Raw genomic sequence first — 17,660 nt, 5'->3', positions numbered from 1 at the left:
TTGTCTGGATTCAATTTCAATTTGTTCGCCCCCATCCAGACCGTCACAGCGGCCAAGCACCGGTTCAGGACTTCGACAGCCTCCTTAGTAGCAGGTGGGAAGGAGTGACAGAGTTGGACATCATCTGCGTACAGATGACACCGCACTCCGAAACTCCGGATGATCTCACCCATGTTATATGTGACCACTACTGGTCAGCTTAGGTTCCAATGAAATGTGGTGTTGGCTGCAGCATTGTGCTAAACCTTTAAAATTGAAACTGAATTGAAAATTTAAAAATCCTGGTATATCTAGTATAATTGTCTTTACAATTCTCAGTCTAGTCGATTTTGCCAGCTTTTCACTCATCTTTAAGTACCATTAAAATGTTGGCTCTTCAACTTAGAAATGGAAATGAGCACCAACCCCCAGAGTCGGACACAACTGGACTTAATGTCAGGGGAAAACCTTTACTTTTAAGTACCACATTGTTTAGCCTCCAACATATAGGGGGGACGTATGAAAAGAGAAACAGTGTGAAGTTGCCCATAAGTTTTTCCATTGGACTACAGGGTAGCTGTAGCTTCAGGGGAGCAATGGAAAGGATTTTTAACCCCACTGTAATGTTTCTGTCATTTATTGTGAGTAGCATGTAAAAAAAAAATCCCAACTACTTCCTTCCTATCCAAGAGAAAGTCATAGGAGTTCCTAGCTTTTTTCTTAAGCTCTAGAGGTGGCAGCAAGTCTTGTGGAGTAGAAATGTATGCACGTATAACATTCCCAAGAGAACAAAATGCTGGTGACTACTGTTAGTTGTGTAACAGTGTCCTCAATCTGCCCCCATCATCCTTCAGCAGGGGCTTTCTTACCCGTCTGCAGTCTAATTTGGCCATTTGTATACCTTACAACCAAAACCACACCGTCCTAATCCTTCAAACTCTGTTTTACAATAAAAAAAATAGAGGAAACAAAATGTCAATCTCTAAGGTAATGACGTGGTCTTTCAAACTTGGAAGACATGGTTTGTTTTGGTTTCTTTTAGAACTGAAAAGCAGCTTCCTTCTCTGGCTGACCTTTCTTGTCCGTATTTGACGTTAAGCCACCTGGAGACATATTTAAGTGTGTGGCCTCATTGACTGAAATCCATTTTAATACAAATATGTTGCTGTAATGGGAAGTCTGGTTACATTTGTAAATTTAAGCAAAGGCCAACTCATAAGTAGTTAGAAGAGTTGGAGCTGCTATTGATTAGCTGAAATGGTAAGATAGTTCTTTGTGGGGGGAAAGTGGAGGAATGCTCTGAAAGGTCCAATGCCCTTCAGATATCACTTTTTCTTCAAGGTCATTCTTGGGTATAACTAGCTTCAGTCTTTGATTTGTGACATTATTGGGAAAGAAAATTCTGGAATTGAAATCAAAATTGGGAATTAAATATCTTAATTGCACCCAGGAGTTCTTCTGAAAAAATGTATTTGAGAAATACTGGGTTTAAATAAAGAAAAGTATTTTTCCACTTATATGCTGACAGTGGGGGGAGCTCTTGTCTGTCAGCCCCAGCTTCTCATGCAGGGACATGACAGAAGCCTTCCACAGGATGGTAAAACATCCAGACATCCCCTGGACAATGTCCTTGAAGATGGCCAGTTGTCTCACACCAGAAATAACTTGTAGTTGCTCAAGTTGCTCCTGACATGAAAAAAAGTATACTAACCTAGACCACATGTGCTATCTGAGCCAATGGTACCTTCTTTCTTTACACATGCCACAGGATGTATTTTTAAAGGACTACTTATCCTTTTGGTAGTGTAGATGAGGTAGAAAGGCATGAGCCTCAAAAGGTTTAAGGTGTTCCCACATGTGTTCTGAGCTGTTGTCTCTTCTGTACCTCACTTAATGGTAGTATTAAACTTTAATAACTGTCTAGGGCTTGGGAAGTGTCTTCTTAAAATAATTAGTATTTCTTGCATTTCTGTGGTCCAAAGTAATAGTTAAGGAACACTCTATTTATTCATTAAGCAAAAGTAACAGAAGTAGTTACATTCCTTCCATTAAAATTCTACAGTGTGCTGGCTCATGGGACAAAAAGACACACAGATAGGAAGATCACGGTCCCTGTAACTCTTAGAGTAATTAATGTAGTTGAAGTCATACTTCGAAATAACCTTTTCTCTCTTATCAAGTTACAATGAGCTCTTGGTTTGGTTCCAGGACCCCTCATGGATATCAAAATCCATCCAACTATATACAATCGTATAGTAAAATGGTGTCCCTTATATAAAATGGCAAAATCAATTTTTGTCTTTTTGGTTAAAAAAAATCTCATGGTGTAATTTGTGGATAAAGAGGGCTAACAGTACAATTATAACATAATTCAGCTATACTTTTGTTACTGTTACTTCCTAACATTCAGCAGGTGAGATGAAAATCAGTTATTGTGCATACATTAATATCCGTTATATGGTCACAGTATGTAAAGTATACAAATAAAATAAATCAGATGTGCATTCTGGTCCCTCCATTATTTATTCTTCCAAATGCTCTCCCATGTGGAATTATTTATTGAACCACATTCTTGGTGCCTTAGACATCACTTATCATAAATTGTTCTTTTTACTCAGTCTCTTTTGAAAATGACACAGCCTCCCATCTTGTCCTGCTGAAATCTAGAAGCAAGCATTTTTATTTCCTTGCATCTTCTCATAATAGCCAGATGGCTAGAGTGTGATATTTTCTAACTGCTGGCTTCACAGTGAGGACTCTCTATTCTCCTTGTCTCATAGTGGGGACAGATTACATCCATTTTGAGCTATTTTGAAGATGTTTCGTGCAAGGAGCAGAAGAGGGTCCCCCATTGTGAGATAAAGGTCGGATACAGAGCCAATAAATGAACGAACGTGGTATACTCCCAAATAATTATAGTCTACCAAAGAGCTGGTGGTAGTGATTAGAGTACTGGGCTACAACTTGCTTGGCCTCTTTGACAGAATTAGCTGTCTTTGCTATCAGATCACAAAGGGATACCCATGACCTTGAGGTCAGGACATGTTTGCATTCCAAATGTCTTTTTCTGCCAGGTGCTTTTGCTTGGTGAGGTCAGTTCACCTGTTGTTTCTGATGACCTTTGAATTCAGGCTACTCTACACATAAGGTAGCCTGTACTTCCAGGAGCAGCCTGTAAGATTCCCTTGCCTCCATGCTAGTGTGTTTGGAGTGGGAGCAGCACTCACGTGCTCCCTGGTTGGTCCTTCTCAGTGTAGCTACTTGTGTTTGTTTGTCTGTTCTTCTAACACCAAAAAATATGTTGCTTTCTTGAATGTACAGATATGTTGCTTCTTTCTACTTCTTGGAGGCATTAACCACAGTGATCTCTGATGCAGGGGTAACCGGGATGGGCTCAGCCGAGCTTCAGGCAGCCGCCAGAGCAGCACGGATAGCGATCTGAAGTCACTGGAGCCTCGACCATGGAGCAGCACAGACTCAGATGGCTCCACCCGCAATATGCGCCCTCCTGTCACCAAAGCCAGCAGCTTCAGTGGCATTTCCATCTTGACGCGAGGAGACAGCATCGGTGGCATTGGCAAAGGAAGCAGTGCCAGCAGGACTATCAGGCCAGGTATCACTTTCCCCATTGCTGCCCTTGCTCAAGTAAAATGAGCAGGTATTGAAGGAGAGCAGTGGTGAACCTGCCTTAGTAGGAGCAATCCAGGACTAAAGCTGATTTAGTCCCCTAAGAAATAGATATTGGTTTTTTTTACGTCAGTGAAGAAGTGCCACATGGGCATAAGTGCTGCAGAAATGATACCCCTTGAAGAAGAGAAGATCTGGAGCCACCTGAGAAGGTGGCGTATCACCCATTGGGACTCAAAGTAGTAATCTGTTAGTAGTGAAGCATTGGCACTGGGAGAGCCTGCCTTCTTGCAATGCTCCCCTAAAAATACTCCTGTTCCAGGAATATTCTAGATGCCCCCTTCAAGATGCAGGACCTGAGTATACTAGTCCTACCTTACAAGCACTGTTTTTTTGTTTTGGGGTTGGGGGGGGGGAGTTGTTTTATTTTTTGGCATTTCATTGATACTTGTGGCAGAATATGCATTGATTTACACTATACTAAAATGCACTAAACTTGATGAAACTGTGTTCATGTGTATCTCTGTTGTGAGAGCCAGCATGGTATAGTGCAGAGAGGTTCTCAACCTGTGGGTCCCCGGATGTTTTGGCCTTCAACTCGCAGAAATCCTAACAGCTGGTAAACTGGCTGAAATTTCTGGGAATTGTAGCCAAAACACCTGGGGACCCACAGGTCGAGAACCACTGGTATAGTGGTTTGAGAACTGATCTCAGACACTGCATACCAAGGCTTGAATCCCCTCTCAGTCATTGAAACTCACTACGTGACCTTGGAAAAAGCACATTCAGCCTTAGAAGATAGAAAGGCAACCCTTTCTGATCAAATCTTGTCAAGAAAACCCTGTGATAGGTTTGCCTTAGGATCTCTGTAAGTTGGAAATTACTTGAAAGCATGCAAATCTTTGTTGTCACTCTGTGATATTACTTTCTAGCTATCATCTGTGGGGATGACCAGAAAATGCTTGTATAGTACTTCCTCTTATAATCCATTTTGTCATAGCACAGTTTGCAGGTGTGTTTAGTGTAGATAAGCAGTGGAATTTATGTGGTCCTGATGTTATTTATGTACATCTTTCAGCATTTATCTCTATTAGTTGCTCTGGTTACAGCCAACAAAACATGTCCAGCAACATCTAAAGGGCTGCCCAAATCCCACCCCGTGTATAGGCAGAGCTAAGCTAGATGAACTAGCGGGTCTGACTCAGTATAGGTTAGTTTTCCGTGATCATTCAGATCTTTGCACTGACACAGGGTTTATAGATAAGAGTTCTTTAAATACCCTTATCTGACTTAGTTTGTTTGGCTTAAGTGTTATAGTCAAATACATTCCAAGCTTTTCTCTGAGCATTTGCAATAGCATATAACAGTATATATTTCTTTTATATTTAATAATGGCTGTATTTGCATAGCACTGTGTTTGTGGAAAACATATCTAAAGAGAATTGTGTTTTATATATATCTTATACTAACTGTTTAGCTTTTTTTGATGAGGCAGAACTGTGGTACATTCAGTTTTATCACTCTCTGCACTTACCAGTTTCATTTCAAATTGAGGAAAATTTGATTAAGTACAGCTAATTGCACATTCTGTTTCACTAAAGGATGGATAGGAGTCTGTGGGCGCAAATCCATTTCCTGTAGCAGCTCTTCATTTTAGAGTAGCTAACCTTTCTTTACCCACTTCCTCTTGAAATTACTTCAGTACATACTGTAATATTATTTTCCCACCCGTTATGTAAAATATTCAAGCATGCAGTAGTGGCCACTTTGCCAGAAATTCTGTTTCCCAAAGAGTGAAGTACTTATTTGCATCCTATAATTTGGATGCTATATGCTTTGGAAATGGGAGTGCTGGGGCAGGGAGGAGTACAATGAAATAGTAGGTGGGAAGGATGTGAAAGAACTGGTTTGTTCCACTGCATCTACCCTTCTCCCATTAATTTGTTATAGTTTTATAAACTTTCTGTTCATGTACCTATCTATACTTTTTTAAACATTTTGCTCACTTTCTTTCTATATTCAGAGATTTCCTTCAGTATCACTCAGTCTTTTTTACTGTAGGATGTAGAGCAGTGGTTCTCAACCTTGTGCCACTTAGTGGCATGAAAAGTTTTGGATGCCTATCATTGGCCCCCGGTGGCACAGCGGGTTAAATCACTGAACTGCTGAACTTGCGGACCGAAAGGTTGGCAGTTCGAAACTGGGGAGCGGGCTGAGCTCCTGCTGTCAGCCCCAGCTTTTGCTAAATTAGCAGTTCAAAAACATGCAAGTGTGAGTAGATCAGTAGGTACCGCTCCAGCTGGAAGGAAATGGCACTCCATGTAGTCATGCCGGCCACATGACCTTGGAGTTGTCTACGGACAGCGCCGGCTCTTCGGCTTAGAAATGGAGATGAGCACACACACCCCCACCCCCCAGAGTCAGGCACGACTAGACATAATGTCAAGGGGAAACATTTATCTTTACCTGATCATTGGCCAGTAAGATAGCCAATGTTACGGTACAAAACATTAGGATGACAGCAGCTGGGTAAGGCAGGCCTAGAGGGGTTTTTTTAAAATGTAGCAGGGGAGGGAGATAGCACGCAGCCTGCAAATATTCCCACAATGCTGAATTTATTACTGACTATTGTTTTGTGTTCCTGTGACGCTTTGAAGAGCAGGTTCTGCAGAGCACTGCTTACATGTCTTCTTGTTGATTTGGATGTTATGTATGGATTCTTAGATCCTTTCTCTGCATTTCCCAGCTTTCTATCTGTGCACAAGGATGGATTATAATTTTACAGATGTATTCATTCTTTTTTTGCGGGTGGGGGAGCTCTGATACAGGGATGCATCCGTAAAGGATATGGCATGCAGCAACATCATGTCTCTTCTCTCACTGTTGCTTCCTGCAGCAGTAGGGATGACTCATATTCAGTCATCCATGTAGTCACCCTGCTTACAGTAATCCTCCAGCAGAACTTCAAGGGCAGACACTGAAATGTCTTTGTTTATCTCTTCTTGCCTTGCCTCTCTTTCCTCTAGCATATATACTTATGAATATGATTATCTCCCCCCCCCCTCCCCATGGTATCACTGTAAAGGTAGAAATGTACAAAAACTCTAGGCTACAGCTGCCTGCTTGGAAATCTTAAAAAAATGGTGCATGCATCAAAAGAAGTTCATATTTTCTTCTTTCCCTGCTGACTAAAAAAGCTTCTATGTGGTTAACAAATTTTTACAGCCATGTATATTGGTGAAGTATGGAGAATAAGTCCTTGAACTTTTTATGGTGGTCTCAGTGCTGTTAGGGCAGAGAGGATAGTCTCTGCTTATAGAAGACATTGTGAGCATTTGGGTCCAAGTGTTTTGTACCCCAAATCCCAAAACTTGCCAGTAATAAAGGGTTATGGGGATTGTAGTTCAGACAAAACATCTTCCTGGGCTTTTAGACTATTTTGCATTTTGGTGCAATTCATTCTTCAGGCTTCATTATTTTGTTTATACAAAAAGAAAAGTGTTTTAGTGTAGTGCAAATGAAAGACAAAGGTGACATTTGAATGGCTGTCTCCTAGATAGAAAATGATATCCTTGAATTAGCTAGGCTACTTTCTTTTTTCTCCAGTAGCTGCTGTTCATCCCGCACATGTCCTACACCCAACAAATAACTACCTTAATTCAGATTTCTGTGTTTTCTTGTTTCCGTTCTACTCTTTCACATCATTCCTCTTTGAAGGGGGGGATTGTTTTAGGTTGCTAAAAGGTGTTGAATATAATCTATACTACACTGGCATATGTATCTGCCACTGCCCAGTTGTTGCGTGTTGTAGGCATACTGCTGCCTGCTTTCTGCCTTCTCCAGTTCTTGTAAGCCTACCTCACAATGTCTCCATGGGAATGCTCTGGCAATTGTGAGCAGGCTTTCTTTGTGGGTCATTCTTTCCTTCTTCCAATTCTACCATACACATTTTCCTCCTCTCTTTTCTTTCTTTCTTTCCTTCTTTCCTTGCTTTCCCTCATACAGTTTTGCTCCCTCCATCCTTCTTCCCTTCCTCCCTCTCTTTATCCTGTCTTTCTTCCTTTCCTTTCTCTTCCCTTTTTTCTCTTTCTTACCTCCTCTGATACGTGTTCCCCTTTCCCTTCCCTGTTTTCTGCTTTCCCCTCTGCTCTCCTCCCTCCCCTCCCTCCTTTTTTTCTTCCCCTTCCCTCTCTTCCTTCTCCCTTCCCTTCTCTTCTGTTCATTTTTCTTTCTTCCCTTCTCTCATACCTTTCACCCTCCCCTTTTAAGTTGGATAATGAATGCATGTCCTAAGTTTGGTCCTGACCAGTTAGGCCATGTAGGAACCTTTGTAATATAAACCGACCAATCAACCTACATATAGATAGATTAATGTAATACAGATTCTTGAGCATACCAAAGATTGGGGTAGCATTTTAATCTAAACCATTGGAAGTGACAACTTCAAATTAAGCAGAATATTAATTATATCCCCACAAAAGCACTATATATATGTGAAGTAGTATTCAAAACATGTACAGCCATTAAAAATTGATTATTCATATATAACTGTATTTTCTACTGCCTCTGCTGCTGTTCTTTATATGATCAAAATAGTATATGTTCTTTGAAGGCATTTCTAGGTTCTCCAGAGCAATTCTGTATCCAGCTTCCACAGAAAGTTGAAATTAATTTTGAAACCTATTTCCATCTCCACGTGTAGAAGCTGTGCATTTATACATGATTTGTTAAATTAGTCATTAAAAACATCTTGAAAGCTGATTAATGCAGGAGCATATGCATATATTTATGTCTCACATGTTCATATACCACCAATATAAATGTATATGAACATAAACATAATAACATAATAATATAACAATATAAATATATTGATGTATGTAAAGATATATTTAGAGTTTGTGAGCCTCAGTGTGCATCCTTGTTCTGATACAAATAGAAGGCTATTATGTTTAAAATGAGATAAAATATGTTCCCTTATTTTATCTTACTACCGTATCTCTTACACTTATGGCATAATCTCGGAGGTGGCTTAGAGCTGTTAATATTTGTATCCCCATTCTCATGTTGCATTATATAGTCAGTATTTTGTGCTAAAAAAAAGACCATAAAAATAGTCTCTCAATTGACTGCCTTGGAGAAGGGTCTGAGTTTTGAAAATACTTTTGCCAGTTGGACAAAGCGTCTGTTATCTAAAGTTAGTTGTACTTACCAGGTCTATAGAAATATAACAATAAAGAGTAAATAAAACTTCCAGTGTGAATTTCAAACCCAGAAATTAAGGGGGAAATAATCATTAGGTGCTAGCATCTAATAACGTATCAGTTGATTCACAGATACTTTATATTTGGAAATATTAACATATAGTGCTTTAACACCTGATATATATATGTGTGTGTGTGTGTTAACTATATGTTAATATGGGTTCTGATAGAGGTGTTGCAGAAATAGCACTTCTCCCAAATCTTTTAGTGCAAAGTTTTGGATTGAGAGGAATCTTTAAGACCATATCATAATGTTTTGGGGAAGAGCCATTTCAGTCCTGAGGACTGTAAGGGCAATTTTCCCATGTTCCTCTTACATGTTCTGGGCCTTGGAGAGACCTTTTTCCAGGAACCTAAAATAGCCTTCATAGTGACCAAGTTTCTTTTTGTTTCCCATAGGACACAAAAGAGCATTAAAAAAAAGTTTGGGGTAAGGTGTGGTCCTTCAAGGTCTTTGGAGTTGGGGAACAGTAGATCACGATGCTTCAATTTGTACAAGTAGAAAAATAGTGTTATTTAAATTACCATCTGTTGGGAGTGCTTTGGTCATCTGCTGGGGGCCATTTTCGGGGATGCTTTGAAGGCTATTTTCCTGCTTGTTGACAGGGGGTTGGACTGGATAGCCCACGAGGTCTCTTCCAACTCTAGGATTCTATGATTCTAAATTAGACTTACCTTTGCATGTGAAGCTGTTGCGTGAAAAATCATTTATATTTTTATATTATTATGTTTATGTTCATATACATTTATATTGATGGTATATGAACAGGTGAGACATAAATATATACATATGCTCATACATTTACCAGCTTTAAAGATGCCTTTAATGGCTCATTCCTGATCATTGGGTAGAATGACAGAAACTCTGAACCAAAGAGCTATTTACCAGATTCTGGAACCAAAATAAACTGAACACATTGTGTTCAAATGTTTTTGATTCTCCATTTGTAAATTAGTAATAGTTCCTTTAGAACCCTTTTCCCTTCATAGATAGGGGTCTTTTGGACTCCAAATTGGATGGGTGAAAAGGGAACAGGCATCTCTGCTGAATTAATTTGTTGGTCTGAAATAGGTAGATATGTATACCATGAAAAGAATGTCCCTGCAAAACATATAAATGAACACTCCGGTAGTTGCAATGGCTGGAAGATCATCGAGTAGGTAAAAATATTTCCAAAGATAGATGTTAAACAAACAATTGAAACATATATTATTTGTTGTGGTGATGGTAGTTATCATTATGTTGTGCTTTTCATGCAAACGTAGGTTTTAGTATAGTAAGTGAAACTGTTAATGAATAGCTGCCATGCAGTAAAGCTTCCAGGTCTCTTCAACCTGCAGCCCTCCGGATGTTAAGGTCTCCCAACTCCCAGAAGCCCTAAACAGCTTGTCCAGTGGTCAGGAATTCTTGGAGCAGAAGTCCTGGAGGATCACAGGTTGAAGAGTCCTGGAGTTTAAACTGAAGCAGGATTCATTTTAGAGCAGTGGTTCTCAATCTGTGGGTCCCCAGGTGTTTTGGCCTACAACTCCCAGGAATCCCAACCAGTTTACCAGCTGTTTGGATTTCTGGGAGTTGAAGGCCAAAACATCTGTGGATCCACAGGTTGAGAATCACTGTTTTAGAGAGAACATCAATCTATCTTCAGAATATGTAACTCCATAATATAGTGAGGCAGTGAGCAACACATGTGTAGAGGCTGCAAACATCTGGGATTCCAGTCCACAATTATGTAGTTCATGAAGTATTCCTTCTAGCCAGGTTTTGCACTAGTTCCTCTCCTTTCTGCACTGAAACACTATCTTTCCTTACACCACCTTCATACATTTTATTTCTCTACTAAGGTCTGTCACTGGGTGCCCCAGATGTCTGTGGCCAAGTCTCCTCTGCTCCACCTAGCCGAGGCCTCTTGCCGTGTGCTACACAGCAGCCGCAACCACAGCCACAGCAGCAGCATCAACCACTTCCGCCCACTCCCCAGCAACAGCCAGCAATGAGTAATCATATCATATCACAGGTGAGTCACTCTCCAATGTCACCAATTTCTGGACAGTTCTTCATAATGGTATTTAGGCACAAAATGTAAGTTTTGGAGCATTGGTGTTCCTGTACTAAGTTAGAACAAGGAAGTCAAACTGCGTTCCAGAAATTCTCCATCCAACCCATGGACCTTTTCTGTCTTTATCTCCAATTTTCTGTGGAGAATTGATTTATTCTTTGCAAGTAAGACAGCGTTGCACCAGAGGTAAGCTATGCTTTGAAGGGAAGATTACTGTTACACTGGTGCTTTTTCTACAGTTGACATGCATGGAGTTAGCGCGTGCTTTGTATATTTGGTGCAGAAATCTCCAACTCGATAAGAATTGCATTTTCACCCCCTGGTTCGCTTTGGCCTCACCTAGTCAAACCTTGACCACAAATAGATCACTGAGCTCTGCCCTCTGAAACAGACCACTCTTGAATTGCTTCCTGAATTGAAACTTGAACTCTAGTTTTTAAAAAACAAGGGGGAGGGTCCTATCCTTGCTGTACATGATTTAGGACCACTGCTCTAGAGGATTCATTGTGTGATGATGATGGGAAAGGCCTAAGGAAATCTGGCAGATTCAGACTAACAGTGTGCATAAAAATGACTGAGACAAGCAGTTAGCACAAAGCCACCTACATAATTGTTTGTGTGTAATTTACTATTGTTAAACAGTAACCATTAAAAACTCTTTCCATAATTGAACATGTCATCCAGTGATACAGAATGTGGAATTAACATCTTAAAAATTACAATTCAATCATTGCTTTGAGGACTAACAACTTTCCCGATATCTTACTTTTAAAGTAAAAAATTGGTAATGCCTCAGTTTGAGTGTTCTGGAAAATGGCATTCATAATCTTTTGGGGAAAAAACACCTTTTGGAGATCATAATGTTTTAGAAAAGCGTGACCTTTCAGAGAAGAGTCAAAAACCCTTTAGAGTAGAATCTTCTCTTGTGGTATACAACCAGATATAATTATGCAAGGCAATTGTTTCAGTTGTTAGATTGAATAACCTGTTATCTCTGATCTGTTAGGAAAACAGAGATTTACCAGTGCATAAAACAGCAAAGCTTTAGAGGTGTTTTTCAGTGCCCCAAAATATACACAAGTGGTGGTGTCCATTTCTAAGCCAAAGAGCCAGCATTGTCCAAGGTCATATGGCCAGCATAACTGCATGGGGCACTGTTACCTTCCCTCCAAGACGATACCTATTCATCTACTCACATTTGCATGTTTTCGAACTGCTAGGTTGGCAGAAGCTGGGCCTAACAGTGGGAGCTCACCCCGCTCTCCAGATTCGAACTGCCAACCTTTCAGTCAGTAAGTTCAGCAGCTCAGCAGTTTAACCCACTGCACCACCAGTGGGTCAAAATATATATACTCTCCCATAAAACAACTTGTTTTATATCATGCACTCAAGAGACAAAAATGAAATTGGCTTGGATAAAAATACCGTATCTGGTTTACTCACAACTTCATGTGTTCAGCATATACAGGTACAAAACTTAACAGTCCAGTTTCATATATGTTTGAGATAATACTCTGTGCCATCCGGTCAGGACATCTCTTCCAGCAAAAAGAGCAAGCAAGTGTGTGATCTGAAGTCTGAAGTGGTCTGTCTGTAGTTTTCATGTGGACTGCAGCTCCTTTTATAACTTCTCAGGAGCCATAGAGAAGTTATAAGGAAGATATAGTATGTATCTTCCACAGGAGACAGCAATCAACAGAATCATAGATAAACATTACTAGAGATGGCTTGAAGAAGTGGTGTGTGTGTGTTTAAGTGGATTGTGCACCATTTACTTGTTACTTCAGAAACATTATAGGGAGTTGGAAGATGTTCATGTCCTTTTACAATTATTAATTATATTTTTGAACTTACTAATGTACCACCACAAAATAGTAAGATTAGTATGCTATTTTGAAAAAAGCAATGACAAATTAATTGCTTAAAAAAAAGCTTTGTCCTGGCATATAATATTGGTTAGATTGTGGTCAACAGGATCATGAGGGACATAGTTGTGACATTTCTTGTACTTCAAAGTACTTTTGAAAATGAAAGTCTTAAAAGAATCAGATCTCATTTCCATCACTGCTTTGGTTTCATTCTTGTTCATGCTTGGCTATAAACTCTGATGAATTCAGTGATTCTGTTGCACATAGAACTGTAGCGAGATTTGTTTTCACCATAGTTTATTGAGCAATGCAGCGTATGTCTTCGAGGCAAGTAATTTCAACTTCTGTGGCCAATTCCTTTCCTTCTGCTTCTTCTGCAAGCACCCAGAGAGTATCCTGAACACCCTACCAACATTAAAGAACTGTTTTCCATGTGGGACAGCTTTGTTTTCTTGCGAACCAGATATTTTCTTTGGGGAAGGGTGTATGTATCTGTGTGTCTCTGGTGGTTTCACTTTTTTTGTTTTGGAGAAAGGGATCTCTGTATTTCCATTCTTTGTTTTTACATAGTATGTTTTGTATGTATTTTTGTCAAAGGGAGTTGCTTTTTGAGTGGAAAGGTCTCGTGGCTTTGTTTTGTTGATGGGATGTTTGTGTTTTGCCTATGCTTGTGTTTGTTTGTGGGTTGCATCTTTACCCAGAGAATCACAAGTTTGCCTTCTATGAAATGGGTATCTTAGTGTAAACATGTGGTTTGGACTTAGAAAGAAAACTCTCCTTTGTCTTGTGTTTAAGGATGAGTCTGATGCGGAAAGAAACAGTTGCTAGCAAGAATGAGAAAGAATAAGGATTTGAAAAGGAAAAATGAATTGAACTTAACTTTTTGCTTGCTTTCTTATTCAACTTCTGTTGCTGTTGTCTACAGATGCGTAGACAAAACAAAGAAACAAACCAGGAATCACCCAGGACCTTCCAACCATGATCATAGTGTGCTATGGCTTTAAAACCAGCTCTCATAGTTTCAAGTATATTTTGTTTCCCAAAACAAAACAAAACCTTGGATTGTTACTTAGTGTACATTCAGATACTTAGCTAAATAATAACAGTGTGTAACAAAATTTGAAACATTTTCTGTCGCTGGTTTGAAAGCATTATTCCTGTTTAATTATGCAGTGCATACTTTGAAAGTAGTTATTTCGTTTTTGTGGCTGCCACAAGCTCTGTTGAATTGGTTGAGTCTCAATGAGATATTCATTGAAAAACTATAGCAAAGTGTGCTTCTGGATTGCCTGCAAAAACAAACTTTTTCCATGTTTTTATGATAGAACTAATTAGGAAATGACATTTATAACCCAGGAACCAAAATCATGTTACATAGTGCAGTTACACCAAATGTAACCCTGCCTAGCATTAGTTCAAATTTGTGCCATGGCAATTACCTTTGATGAGCACTCAAGTGGAGATTTGTGCTATTGAAACATTAAATGTGGCAAGTGTATCTTAGCACACACTAAATTACAGGTTTTCATAAATTTATGGACAGCTTCCTTAATTAAAAACATTAGTTGAGTTGTAGGCTTCTGTGTCCCAGCCATATATACAAACATGCATTTTTGTTGATTGGGGAATTGGGCAGGTGGAGCCCTGTTAAGAACCATACATGTACAGAAAAAAGAAGCTTCCATTGTACAGAAAAGGAAGGTGCATGCACTCAGAGGAAAAGCACATAAAATAAGTGTGCCTTATGCCATGAATTAATGGTAATAATTGTCCATTTTCTGTTGCACTTTATAATACTTAAGAATTATATAATTATCCCCAGCAACAGCCTTAATTTGATAGTTTTATATTCTGTTATATCCCTGTAAAAATGTTATTTAAAAAATTAACAGCATAGTGAAAGTGTATATCTTATTTATATGTGAAATAGGGACACTTCGCTCACCTTGCATTTCAGTTTGTAGACCTTTCTATTATTAGCTAGGAGAAGAAAGCAAAGAGTATAATTTTAATACACCCCTTTACTTTTTCTTGTCCAATTGCTTTGCTCACATTCCTTATTTATGTGAGTATAGATGAGGTGTGGCACTTGATCTTCTACAGAGAAATACCAAAGATACCTGCAGGGGAACTCTTCCTTTTCTTTTTTCTTCCCTTGGTTCCAGGTGTTTTTTTTTCCATGTCAGGAGCGACTTGAAGTTGCTTCTGGTGTGAGAGAATTAGCCATCGGCAAGGATATTTTACCATCCTGTGGGAGGCTTCTGTCATGTCCCCGCATGGGAAGCTGAAGCTGACAAGGGAGCTCACCCCGCTCCCCAGATTCAAACCACCTACTTTTTGTCAGCAGTCCTGCCGGCACAAGGGTTTAACCCATTGCACCACCAGGGGCTCCCTGGTTCTGGGTGCATCTCCTGTGCATCATGTTACCATGGCTTTTGAACTACAATAAGATCTCCTTTTCCTTGGATTCAGAAATCTCTCCCCACCCCCGGATGTATTTGTGAGCCTCTCTTGGTTCTCTAGTGAAGTTTTATATTATGCTTCCAATTTAAGTATAGTAAAAATATAGGATTCATGCTTTTAGGTATCCACAAGATATATGTTTCTTAGAAAGTATCCCCCATGGATATGGAGGTCATACTGTACCTGGAAATTGAACTGAACACTTCAGAGAAACAGACTTCCATGCCTTCTAGTTTGGTCTTAAAAAATGAATGTATTTGGGGCATAATTTCACACCTAGAAGAGCACAGTGCTTATATGTTATGTCATTGCTGTGATCAGGCCTGCAATTGTTTTGAGATGTTTCCTTCCCTAAAAGATTATCTAGAAGTCAGCTTGACGAGGAAACCTGTTGTCTGATCTCTATATCTTCTTGGGTCTTGGGAACATTTCTTTAATGAAATACCAAGGGCTTCTGGGCACCTGAATTTTTGCATACCTGATTATGATGGAATATGCAACTTCATATTGCATCTCAGACTCGACAGCAATGAGTATACCTTATTTTCGGACCCTGCAAACTTTGCCAGAGCACCTATTTCTCCTTTTTGTTTAGCTCTAAAATAGGTGAAAAAACACCTGAATATCGGGTGGTGTCTGTATGTACAATGACTAACTTTGTTCTGCCTTTTCTTCTCACCCCCCCTTTCCTCCGCCCTTTCTTTATGCCTGTTTCTTCCTTTCCCTTCCTCTTTCCTCTCCCTCAGCCGGTCCCAGCTCTGCAGCCCTCTCCGCAGCCTGTTCAATACTCTCCAAGCTCCTGCCCCCAGGTCCTCCTGCCAGTCTCTCCACCCCAGCAGTACAACATGGTATTAATACCCAACTTCGTACACCGTCCACCCTTTTCCCTGCCTCTCTTGCTCTTTCTCTTTCTCTGACTTTTAATGCTTGGCATGTGTTTGCTTTGCTTAACAAAAGATGTGCTACATCATGCTTATTTAAATTAGGCTTGTGGTCCCTTGGAATATCTTTTTTTTAAAAAGCTTCAATTTTGGATGGACAGCCTTACTTTGAGGGCACTTGTTTATAAGGTGATAAATACCCAGTTGCTAAATTGTTGAGTGGATTACAGGATGTCTTTGCTCAAGGACATGCACATTGAACTTTTCCAGGCTTCAAAGAGTAATACTGTCATAGCTGTAAAATATTAAAGTTTCATGGCCGGAATCACTAGGTTGCTGTGAGTTTTTTGGACTGTATGGCGATGTTCCAGAAGCATTTTCTCCTGATGTTTTGTCCACATCTATGGCAGGCATCCTCAGAGATTGTGAGGTCTGTTGGAAACTAGGCAAGTTGGGCTTATATATCTGTGGTGTGTCCAGAGTGGGAGAAATAACTCTTGTCTGTTAGAGGCAAGTGTAAATGTTGCAATCGGCCATCTTGATTAGCATTTCATGTGTAGCTTCAAAGCCTGACTGCTTCCTGCCTGGGGGGAACCTTTGTTGGGAGATGTTAGCTGGCCCTGATTGTTTCTCCTCTGGAAGTCCCCCTTTTTAGTGTTGTTCTTTATTTACTGTCCTGATTTTGGAGTTTTTTAAATATTGGTAGTCAGATTTTATTCATTTTCATGGTTTCCTCCTTTCTGTTGAAATTGTCCACATGCTTGTGGATTTCAGTGGCTTCTCCTTGTAGTGTGGCATGACGGTTGTCAGAGTGGTCCAGTATTTCTATGTTCTCAGATAATATGTTGTGTCCAGTTTGGTTCATCAGGTGCTCTTCTATGGCTTACTTCTCTGGTTGAAGTAGTCTGCAGGGCCTTTCATGTTCCTTGATGCGTATTTGGGCTCTGTGTTTGATGGTCCCTAGGTAGCCTTGTCTACAGCTAGCAGCAGCCAGACTTTATATGTTTATTTATAAATGACATTTCTACCCATCCTTTCTCCACCCTCAAAGGAACTCAAGGCGGTTTACACATAGGCAACTATTCAATGCCATAAAACAAGCTGAAAGGCCATTTGATGCTAATGGTAGTGATCAATTGGAGCATTTACATTTGCCTCCAACAAACAAGAGTTTTTTCTTCCACCCTGGACATTCCACGGATATATAAAATCCACTTGCCTAATTTCCAACAGACCTCACAACCTCTGGGGATGCCTGTCATAGTTGTGGACAAAACATCTGGAGAGAATTCTTCTGGAACATGGCCATACAGCTTGGAAAACTCACAGCAACCCAGTATTGAAGTTAGTTTCCCCATCCAAAAAGGTCTGCTGCAGAATTGAGCCCATTCTTGCATGTAGTTGCATGAAAGTGGCATGGGGATACCTGTTGGGTAGTGATGATGACGTGCGTCTGTTTTCTCCTCTTGGCAATGTTTGCACCATGTTGTTACCCTAACATCACTACATGGCATGCAAAAG

At 39.9% G+C, this 17,660-nt stretch overlaps 1 protein-coding gene across 13 annotated transcripts in view; it reads left to right on the top strand.

The window, feature by feature from the left end:
* The window catches only part of R3HDM2 (R3H domain containing 2), a 173,504-nt gene that overhangs the window by 126,906 nt on the left and 28,938 nt on the right, over positions 1–17,660 (top strand). For 9 of the 13 annotated variants that reach the window (XM_060762996.2, XM_060763001.2, XM_060763006.2 and 6 more), the window contains 3 exons: positions 3,357–3,592; positions 10,713–10,885; positions 16,005–16,106. In XM_060762996.2, coding sequence (XP_060618979.2) covers positions 3,357–3,592; positions 10,713–10,885; positions 16,005–16,106 — 511 coding nt within the window. The remainder of the gene's footprint in view (positions 1–3,356; positions 3,593–10,712; positions 10,886–16,004; positions 16,107–17,660) is intronic. The other 4 variants (XM_060763008.2, XM_060763005.2, XM_060763007.2 and 1 more) reach the window with 1 other exon arrangement.

Source organism: Anolis sagrei, chromosome 2, assembly GCF_037176765.1.
Source record: "Anolis sagrei isolate rAnoSag1 chromosome 2, rAnoSag1.mat, whole genome shotgun sequence".
NCBI classification, from domain to species: Eukaryota; Metazoa; Chordata; class Lepidosauria; order Squamata; family Dactyloidae; genus Anolis; species Anolis sagrei.
Note: the sequence above shows the minus strand (reverse complement) of the source record. Positions and strands in the feature narration are given on the sequence as shown.